Genomic DNA, 10,795 nt, shown 5'->3' on the forward strand with positions numbered 1-10,795 from the left:
AAGGAGAATCCTCTGGCATTTTCTCCATTTACAGTGAATGACAGGAGCCCCTGGAAGCATTGATACCCAGAGGGATCCCGAGATGTCAGTACATAGCCCTGTGAAAGGTGCAACACCGTGTGGATAAGGTGGTCACCAAGGCATTCCGCATGCTCACCTTCATCAGGCAAGGCAGGGACTATAAACATTAGCAAGTCAGGTTACAGCGTAGAAACCTTTCGTTAGGATACACGTGGAGTTCTGGTCCCCACACTATAGGAAGGACGTGGAGACCATGGAGAGGATGGAGAAGAGGTTTACCAGGATGCTGCCTGGATTCGAGGGTAGGAGCTGCAAGGAGAGGTTGGACAAACTTGGATTGTTTTTACTGGAGCGTCGGAGGCTGAAGGATGAGCCAATAGGAGGATATAAAATTATGAGAGGCATCAGATTGTAGGTTTGCTCACTGAGCTGGAAGGTTTGTTCTCAGACGTCCTGTCACTGTGCTAGGGAACATCATCCGTGAGGCTGCGGTAAAGCACTGGTCATCCGTGAGCCTGCGGTAAAGCATTGGTCATCCATGCGGCTGCGGTAAAGCACTGGTCATCCGTGAGCCTGCGGTAAAGCACTGGTCATCCATGAGGCTGCGGTAAAGCATTGATCATCCATGCGGCTGCGGTAAAGCACTGGTCATCCGTGAGCCTGCGGTAAAGCACTGGTCATCCGTGAGGCTGCGGTAAAGCTTTGGTCATCCGTGAGGCTGCGGTAAAGCACTGGTCATCCATGAGGCTGTGGTAAAGCGCTGGTCATCCATGAGGCTGCGGTAAAGCACTGGTCATCCGTGAGCCTGCGGTAAAGCACTGGTCATCCATGAGGCTGCGGTAAAGCACTGGTCATCCGTGAGGCTGCGGTAAAGCACTGGTCATCCGTGAGCCTGCGGTAAAGCATTGGTCATCCATGAGGCTGCGGTAAAGCACTGGTCATCCATGAGGCTGCGGTAAAGCATTGGTCATCCGTGAGGCTGCGGTAAAGCACTGGTCATCCGTGAGCCTGCGGTAAAGCATTGGTCATCCATGCGGCTGCGGTAAAGCACTGGTCATCCGTGAGGCTGCGGTAAAGCACTGGTCATCCGTGAGGCTGCGGTAAAGCACTGGTCATCCATGAGGCTGCGGTAAAGCGCTGGTCATCCGTGAGGCTGCGGTAAAGCGCTGGTCATCCGTGAGGCTGCGGTAAAGCTTTGGTCATCCGTGAGGCTGCGGTAAAGCGCTGGTCATCCATGAGGCTGCGGTAAAGCACTGGTCATCCTTGAGGCTGTGGTAAAGCGCTGGTCATCCGTGAGGCTGCAGTAAAGCACTGGTCATCCATGAGGCTGCGGTAAAGCTTTGGTCATCTGTGAGGCTGCGGTAAAGCGCTGGTCATCCGTGAGGCTGCGGTAAAGCACTGGTCATCCGTGAGGCTGCGGTAAAACACTGGTCATCCGTGAGGCTGTGGTAAAGCACTGGTCATCCATGAGGCTGCGGTAAAGCATTGGTCATCCGTGAGCCTGCGGTAAAGCACTGGTCATCCGTGAGGCTGCGGTAAAGCACTGGTCATCCGTGAGCCTGCGGTAAAACATTGGTCATCCGTGAGCCTGCGGTAAAGCACTGGTCATCCGTGAGGCTGCGGTAAAACACTGGTCATCCGTGAGCCTGCGGTAAAGTGCTGGTGTTTTGTTCCACTCTCTATTTGGGTCTCGGTCTGTTCCGGTGGAAGATCTCATTTCTAGTTTGTCCAAACCGATGCGTTCCCTGATGGAGTTCCGGCTTGAATGCCACGCCTCTAGAAATTCCCGTGTGTGCCTTTGTATAGCCTCTCCTCAGATGGATGTCTGTCTGTGTGTAAGGATACCAGTGAGAGTGGGTCATGTCTTTTGGTGACTAGTTGGTGCTCGTGTGCTGGTGGCTAGTTCCCTGTCTGTCCGTCTGATGGAGTGTTAGTTACAGTCGGTGCAGGGTATTTCGCGTGTGCCATTCATTCAGCTGGTTGCTGGTGTAGGGTCCTTTAGGTTCATCAGGAGCTGGTCAGTGTGTTGGTAGGTTTGTGAGCGATCACGATGCCAAGGGGTCAGAGTAATCTGGTCATCATCTCCAAGATGTCTTTGATGTATGGCAGGGTGGCTCGAGTCTCTGGGTGTGTTGTGTCTGTGTGTTTGGGTCTGTTGTATGCCAATCGGTGGACTGTGCTGATTAAGTACCCGTTGTTCCTGAATACGTTGTACACGTGGTTTCCTTGGCTTCTTGTAGTTCCTGGGTGCCAGAGGAAGTGGTGGAGGCTGGTGTTGCAACAGCTGGATGGGTATATGAATAGGAAGGGTTTGGAGGGATATGGGCCGGGTGCTGGCAGGTGGGACTAGGTTGGGTTGGGATATCTGGCCGGCATGGACGGGTTGGACCGAAGGGTCTGTTTCTGTGCTGTACCTCTCTGTGACTCTATGCTGCATTGTGTTGTGGCTCATTTAAAGAATTTCGTGATGCAGCTCTGTTTGTGGACGTTGGGGTAATTGCTCCTGTAGTTGAGTATCTGGTCCGTGCGTGCGTGTGTGCGTGTGTGACTCTCCTGTAGACACTGTCTGCAGCTCTCCATTGGCTTTTTGTTTTACTGAGACGTCTCAGAAGGGGGCAGTCTGGTGTTGTTATTTTCCTCTTTGGTGAACGTTATAGCAGTCAGGATGTTGTTGATGTGTTTGTGAGAGGCATGGACTGGGTGGATAAGCAGGACCTTTGTCCCAGGGTGGAATTGTCCCAGGGGCCATTGGTTTAAGGTCAGAGGGGAAAGTTTAAAGGAGATGTACCCAGGGGATGGTAGCAGCAGATATAATAGCAATGTTTAGGAGGCATTTAGATAGAGACATGCACAGGCAGGGAATAGAGGGGTACATGGACCATGTGCAGGCTTTAGGGAGCAGTTTTGAATGGCATTACACATGGTGCGTGGAAAGGCCTGTTCCTGGGCTGTACTGTTCAATCTGCTTTCTTTTAAGACCCTGGGACAAAGCCCAGCAGCACCTGGTACTCACCAACAACGCACCCAAATCTCTGCCCTCTGCGATTCTCCTGAGTTCCTCTCCTTCCACTTGCTGATCTATCGCTGCTCAGTGATGTTACTGTCCTGTACAGTGAGGCCTGGTGTTAAATACCTGCTCAATTTGCCTTCCGTTCATTCCTCGCCAGTCTCCCTCTCCATGGGACTAACACTCACTTAGATTAGATGAGATGAGATTCCCTACAGTGTGGAAACAGGCCCTTCAGCCCAACAGGTCCACACTGACCCTCCTTGTTAACTCTGTTGAGAGAAACTTACTGTCTGTTCCTGGGTAGCTTTCTCTCATCCTCTAACCTTTTGGTTATTCATTGCATTTTTTTAAATAGTCTGTCAAATATTCCAACCTGCTGCCTATTTTTGTACAACTATATATTTTTTGAGTATTCCTGAATAATCGGCACACATTTTAGATTAGCTTCCCTACAGCGTGGAAACAGGCCCTTTGGCCCAGCAAGTCCACACTGCCCCTCCGAAGAGTAACCCACCCAGACCCATTCCCCCACCCTATATTTACCCCTGACTTGGCAATTTAGCATGGTCAATCCATCTGGCCTGCACATCTTCGGATTGTGGGAGGAAACCCACACAGATATGTGTGCAAACTCCACACAGACAGTCGTCTGAGGTGGGAATCGAACCCGGGTCCCTGGCGCTGAGGCAGCAGTGCTAACCACTGAGCCACCGTGCCACTTGTTTAAGCTTCTCTCCTACCAATGATCAGGACCATTTGCAAGAATACCAATTCGCCATGGAAAACCATTATATGTATTTGTCAGCAATACTATTCAAGATCTTGCCTGATCTTAGAGTAGAATAGAAGGCCAGCACAACATGAAGGGCCGAAGGGCCTGTACTGTTCCATGTTCTTTGAAATGATTATCTCTATGCCTTTTCTTGAAGGATGATAGTACCTTCAAGCTCCCAAGTTAACCACAGATGATGGGTCCATGTCATGGAGGCTTCTTAGTGTCCCATCGCTACTTTTAAAATTCACAAAGATGCTAACCACATAACTGCTGCCTCACAGCACCAGAGACCCGGGTTCAATTCCCACCCCAGGCGACTGTGTGGAGTTTGCACATTCTCCCCGTGTCTGCGCGGGTTTCCTCCGGGTGCTCCGGTTTCCTCCCACAGTCCAAAGATGTGCAGGGTCAGGTGAATTGGCCATGCTAAATTGACCATAGTGTTAGGTGAAGGGGTAAATGTAGGGGTATGGGTGGGTTACGCTTCGGCGGGTCGGTGTGGACTTGTTGGGCCGAAGGGCCTGTTTCCACACTGTAAGTAATCTAATCTAATCTAATAACTCCGGGGCGGCTGGGACATGAACCCCAGTATCCTCGCTCAGATGTAGAGACCTGAAGAAGGGCTTATGCCCGAAATGTCGATTCTCCTGCTCCCTGGATGCTGCCTGACCTGCTGCGCTTTTCCAGCACCACATTTTTCAGCCCTGATCTCCAGCATCTGCAGACCTCACTTTCTCCTGGTGGTGGTGGGGGGGGGGGTGGGGTGGTGGGGGGGGGGGAACGACGACCCAGGTGGAGAACGTGTACATTTGCACAGAAATTTTCTCATAAAATTAGTGAAGGTGGTTACAACTGTGTCACCATGGCAACACTCTCAGTCAATCCCGGTGAGTGCCGAATATTCCGATTGAATAAAGTGGAGATAAAGACCAAAGCAAGCGCTTGCCAGAGATTATTTCACAAAGTCAGTTTTACTTTTTATTACTTGTTCATGGGATGAGGGTGTCACTGGTTCGGCCAGTATTTACTACCCATCCCTAATTGCCCAGAGGGCAGTTAAGAGTCACCCACATTGCTGTGGGTCTGGAGTCACGTGTAGCCCAGACCGGGTAAGGATGGCAGTTTCCATTCCCTGAGGGACATTAGTGACCCAGATGGGATTTTCCCAACAATTGGTGATCGATTCTCCTGTTCCCCGGATGCTGCCTGACCTGCTGCGCTTTTCCAGCAACACATTTTCAGCTCTGATCTCCAGCATCTGCAGCCCTCACTTTCTCCTGATGGATTCATGGTCATCATTAGACCCGTAATTCCAGATTTTTACTGAATCCATGGTGGGATTCAAAGCCAGGAACCCAGAACATTTACCCGAGTTTCTCGATTCCTAGCTCAGAGACAGTACCACCAAGTCTCTCCTCTGGTCTGTGGGGATCTGGAATGTGCTGACGGAAAAGGGCAGTGGAATTAGGGTCAATATGAAATTTGAAAAGGGTATTGGATAGGAAGTTTGAGTAAATCCCAGGATTGTTGGGGAGTCCATTAATTGGGTTTTAAAGATCTGGTGAAGAGCTGGGAAATGGACAGTGAGCCACCTTGTGTGTGAGACTAAGGGATATCCCAACACTGACACGCAGCTGAACGGATGGTCCTTATGGTGCAGTGGTAAATGTCCCCATCTCTGAGCCAGAGAACCCCAGGTTCAACTCCCACCTGCTCCAGACATCCCTGGCCATGCTGGTTAGGGAATACAGAACAGAGCTGGTGGGTGGTGGGTGATAATTATTCCAGACTGTGTTCCTGGTGGCAGGAAATCAGCCCCGGCCCACCCCCTCAGTGTCTCTCTGGTACAGTGAGATGTGTCAGACACACACACATTTATTGCCCAGCCCATATTACCCAGGGGGCAGTTGGGATCAGCCGTATTGCTGTGGGTCTGGAGTCATATGTAGACCACAGCATTGTACCCTAAAATGACCCCTCACCCCTAAGGGTGGGCCAGGGGTCACTGTAGCCCATGCCCCTCAGAGTGAGTCAGGGGTCACTAGCCCACATCCCTCAGGGTGGGCAAGGGGTCACTGTAACCCTCGCCCCTCAGGGTGGGTCAGAGGTCACTGTAACCCCCGCCTCTCAGGGTGGGTCTGGGATAACTGTGACCCCTGTCCCTCAGGCTGGGTCAGAGGTCACTGTAACCCACACCCCTCAGGGTGGGTCAGAGGTCACTGTAACCCCTGCCCCTCAGGGTGAGTCAGAGGTCACTGTAACCCACGCCCCTCAGGGTGCGTCAAAGGTCACTGTAACCCACACACTTCAGGGTGGGTCTGGGGTCACTGTAACCCCTGCCCCTCAGGGTGGGTCAGAGGTCACTGTAACCCACACCCCTCAGGGTGGATTGGGGTCACTGTAACCCCCGCCTCTCAGGGTGGGTCTGGGACAACTGTGACCCCTGTCCCTCAGGGTGGGTCAGAGGTCACTGTAACCCACACCCCTCAGGGTGAGTCAGAGGTCACTGTAACCCACGCCCCTCAGGTGCGTCAAAGGTCACTGTAACCCACACTCTTCAGGGTGGGTCTGGGGTCACTGTAACCCCTGCCCCTCAGGGTGGGTCAGAGGTCAATGTAACCCAAGCCCCTCAGGGTGTGTCAGAGGTTACTGTAACTCACACCCGTCAGGGATGGGTCAGGGGTCACTGTAACCCACACCATTCAGCGTGGGTCAGAGGTCACTGTAACCCACACCCCTCAGGGTGAGTCAGAGGTCACTGTAACCCACGCCCCTCAGGTGCGTCAAAGGTCACTGTAACCCACACTCTTCAGGGTGGGTCTGGGGTCACTGTAACCCCTGCCCCTCAGGGTGGGTCAGAGGTCACTGTAACCCCCGCCTCTCAGGGTGGGTCTGGGATAACTGTGACCCCTGTCCCTCAGGCTGGGTCAGAGGTCACTGTAACCCACACCCCTCAGGGTGGGTCAGAGGTCACTGTAACCCACACTCTTCAGGATGCGTCTGGGGTCACTGTAACCCCTGCCCCTCAGGGTGGGTCAGAGGTCACTGCAACTGCGCCCCTCAGGGTGGGTCAGGGGTCAATGTAACCCAAGCCCCTCAGGGTGGGTCAGAGGTCACTGTAACCCACACCCCTCAGGGTGGATCGGGGTCACTGTAACCCACACCCCTCAGGGTTGGTCAGAGGTCACTGTACCTGGAGCCTGGGATCGTTGCTCTCTTTAGCGAGTTGTAGTGCATTCTGATAGCAGCGATCGACCTCATTGCTCCCAGCACCATCCATTCCCTTGGCCGCTGCCAGGTGGAGCCATGTCTTGCACTTCTGCAGAGAAATGGAGTAATCTGTCAGCAACTCCTGAATTGGTGTAGCCACCCTCCCTGTCCGCAGACACCGCGCCATCTGATTGGTGGAGGTGGAGGTGGTGATGATAGATGGGGGGCCCTCAGAGTTTCTGCCCCTGTGATACAGGCTGTGCCATATCCCAGTGTAGACAGGAAATGGCCATTCAGCCCCTCCTGTCTGCTGTGCTGTTTGGCGACACAATGGCTGACCTGATTATGACCCTAATCTGTCGAACCCTTACAATGTGGCGAGAGGCCATTCGGGTCTTCACCAACCCACCAAAGAGCATCTCACCCCCAACCTATCCCTGTAACCCCCCACATTTACAACCCCCCCTCCCAGCCCATCACTCCCTCGGTCACTAATCTGTCCAAGTCAGCCTGAATAGATGCGATGCGTAGGTAGGGTTGATGGTCAGAATCTCTTTCCCAGAGTTGAAATGTCTAATACTAAGGCAGCACGCATTTGAGGCCAGAGGGGGAAAGTTCAAAGGGGATGTGAGGGGCAGGTTTTTTACAAAGAGAGTGGTAAGAGTGTGGTGCATACTGCCTGGGGTACAACAGGGCTGTTTAAGGGAGTTTTAGCTAAGCTCATGAATATGCAAAGGATGAAGGGATATGGAGCAAGGGCAAGCAGAAGGGATCAGTTCAATTTGGTATCATGTTCAGCACAGCATCGTGGGCCGAAGGGCCTGTTCCTGAGCTGTACCGTTCCATGCTCCCTGATCTCTGGGGCACACCACTAGTTACTGGTTGCTGTCCTCTGGTATCCCAACTCTCAGTTTTCTATTAGACAGCCAATCTTCTCTCCATTCTCTGCCCCCAACACCATGGGCTCTAGATACTAGAAAATCAGAAACAAAAATAGGAAACAAAAACCCGGCAGGTCTGGCAGCATCTGTGGAGAGAAGTCAGAGTCCTGCGTTTCCGGCAATTTCTATTTCTGACTATGGGCTCTACTGTTATTAAGATGAATGATACCTTATTAAACACCTTGTGAAAATCTACATATATCACATTCACTGTTTCCCCTTTATTTATCTTTATTTATCAAAGAATGCTAATACATTTGTCAGTCGTACTTACCCCTCTCCATGAAGCCATGAATCTGACTCTGCCTGATCATATTATGTATTTCAAAATGTTCGGCTGTTATATCCTTGAAATAGACTCAAACCCTTTCCCGGTGACAGATGAGGAGCTGTCTGGCCTGTAATGTCACCTAACTGGCCTCATGTCACCTTCCCTTCCTCTGATCTCCAGCATCTGCAGACCTCACTTTCTCCTCATATCCTTGAAATAGACTCAAACACTTTCCCGGTGACAGATGAGGAGCTGTCTGGCCTGTAATGTCACCTAACTGGCCTCATGTCACCTTCCCTTCACAAGTAAAGGTGTTACACTGGCAGATAGATTTCCAGTATTGCTTGCTCGTTTTGAAAGGCTGGGGGGAGGATGGAGGTGTAAGTGCCGTCAGTTGGTGAGTTAGCAGAGGGTCAGGAAGCAGACAGTCCAGGAATCAGCGAAATCCGTCCACCTACCTCTCGAGGGTGGTCCTCCTGAAAGATCAGTTCTGTTTCATAGTGACTGATGGCCTGTTTATAATCCTTCAGGTCAAAGTAGGTACTGCCTAAGGAGAAGTAAATCATTGCCCGTTCCTCATCAGGCAGTTTCAGGTTCTCTGCACACGCCAGCTACAATCGGGACACAAACAGGAGTTCAGAATGAGAATACTCACTTACTAAAGCAGGAGGCACAGAGTTATAGACATCTACAGCATAGAAACAGGTGCTTCAGCCCATTGGCTCAGTGCTGGTCAAAACCAGCTCCCTAACCATTCTAATCCCATTCTCTGGCACTTAGCCAAGTGTTCTGATTTGATTCCCTACAGTGTGGAAACAGGCCCTTCGGCCCAACCAGTCCACACCGACCCTCCGAAGAGCAACCCACCCAGACCCATTCCCCGACATTTACCCCTTCACCTAACACTATGGGCAATTTAGCATGGCCAATTCACCTAACCTAATCATTGGACTGTGGGAGGAAACCGGAGCACCCGGAGGAAACCCACGCAGACACGGGGAGAATGTGCAAACTCCACACAGAGAGTCGCCTGAGGCGGGAATTGAACCCGGGTCCCTGGCGCTGTGAGGCAGCAGTGCTAACCACTGGGCCACCGTGCTGTCTTCAGTGTAAAGAGGTTTTCTGCCCCTCCCACCCTCCCAGGCACTGAGATCGAGATTCCTTGCAGCCCTTCCTTCATCACATTGCCCGTGAACTATGGAGAATAAAGAACACGAAAGCATGGGAAGGGTTAAAGGATGAAGCCCACTGGGAATCTGTGGTCAGTGGGAGGCAGGGGCGGGATGGGATAACCATAGCGGAACATTCTTACACCAACTAGCAGAGTAAGGTTAAGGCTGAAAGGTCACTATGGTGAGATGAGATAGCACAAGTAAAAAAGCAAGTTTCTCTGTTAAGTGTTATTCTGACAGGATTGGGACTGCAAATATTTGGGACATGACATTAAAGTATCTCATTAATAGTTAGTAGAGTCAGCTTGAGACAGGAGACTATTGTAACAGATGGAATAGCTAAATATCTATCATGGCAGGTTAGTCAGGAATGGAAGATCACTGTAGCAGAGTTAGCAATAAATATCTAAGCGTGACATTAGAATAACATTAAGTAGAATGTACAACTGAAGAGATAATGGGAACTAACCTCACTGGTTTATTGTGTAGCTATAGTGAGGTACTTTGATTAATATAGTTGGACATGCTGATAAGCTCACAGGAACATGAGAAAGAAAATGGTTCGGGGACATTCGAGAATCTGCTTCCTCAGTGTCACGGTTTTTTGTTTGCAAATAAAAGACCTACTTCTTGAAGAACTCTCTGCATCTCCTGGTGGTTCCCTATATTCTCTCCACAACAGAATCTCCAGCTTCTTCCCTTAATCCCCTCTCCCCCCTCACTGCCCTCTGGGTAATTGGGGGATGGGCAATAAATGCTGCCCAGGCAGAGACACCCTCATTCTGTGAATGAGTTAAAAAACATGCTCATTCCACATGTCAATCTATAAACCATGTTGGCCAGGCCTGGGAGTGGACGGCAGCTTCCCCTTTCCCCATGGGAATTTGTGAAGCGGATTGAAATGTTGATGGTTTCGTGATCAGCCTCGCTGACAGCAGCTCTGCGTTTCAGACTGACTCACTGAAACAGCACCAGCTGCTGAACCAGGATTTGTACCCAAGTCCCAGAGCTTGGACCTGTATCTCTGGGTCACTAGACCAGTACCTCCTCCGACAACAAGGGCTCATTATCATTGTACAATCACAGAAATACTCAGCAGCTCAGGGAACATTCCGGAGGTAATAAGTGAGCGTACCTGCTTCTGATAATACTCCAGGCCTCGCTGGTAACCTGTCACTTTACAGCAGAGATCACCGAGTTTCTCGTAGATCCTCATAGTCCCGCGATGGTGATCAGGAGGCAGCGTAGAGAGAGATTCCTGTAACTCTATCCCCTTCATGGCTGCACAGGGACAGAAAACACACACACACAGACACACATACACACACAGACACACACAGACACACAAACACACACACAGACACACACACACACACAGGCACACACAGACACACACAC

General features: G+C 51.1%; 1 protein-coding gene across 1 annotated transcript in view; it reads right to left on the bottom strand.

The window, feature by feature from the left end:
- Positions 1-622: 622 nt before the first annotated feature.
- The window catches only part of LOC122547774 (tonsoku-like protein), an 11,958-nt gene continuing 1,785 nt past the window's right edge, over positions 623-10,795 (bottom strand). The window contains exons 2-5 of the mRNA XM_043686357.1: positions 10,533-10,678; positions 8,684-8,836; positions 6,997-7,122; positions 623-1,850 (exon numbers count right to left, since the gene is read on the bottom strand). Of these exons, the coding sequence (XP_043542292.1) occupies positions 1,701-1,850; positions 6,997-7,122; positions 8,684-8,836; positions 10,533-10,678 (575 nt within the window). The 3' untranslated portion in view covers positions 623-1,700. The remainder of the gene's footprint in view (positions 1,851-6,996; positions 7,123-8,683; positions 8,837-10,532; positions 10,679-10,795) is intronic.

This window comes from Chiloscyllium plagiosum, unplaced genomic scaffold (assembly GCF_004010195.1).
Source record: "Chiloscyllium plagiosum isolate BGI_BamShark_2017 unplaced genomic scaffold, ASM401019v2 scaf_4137, whole genome shotgun sequence".
Taxonomy (NCBI): domain Eukaryota; kingdom Metazoa; phylum Chordata; class Chondrichthyes; order Orectolobiformes; family Hemiscylliidae; genus Chiloscyllium; species Chiloscyllium plagiosum.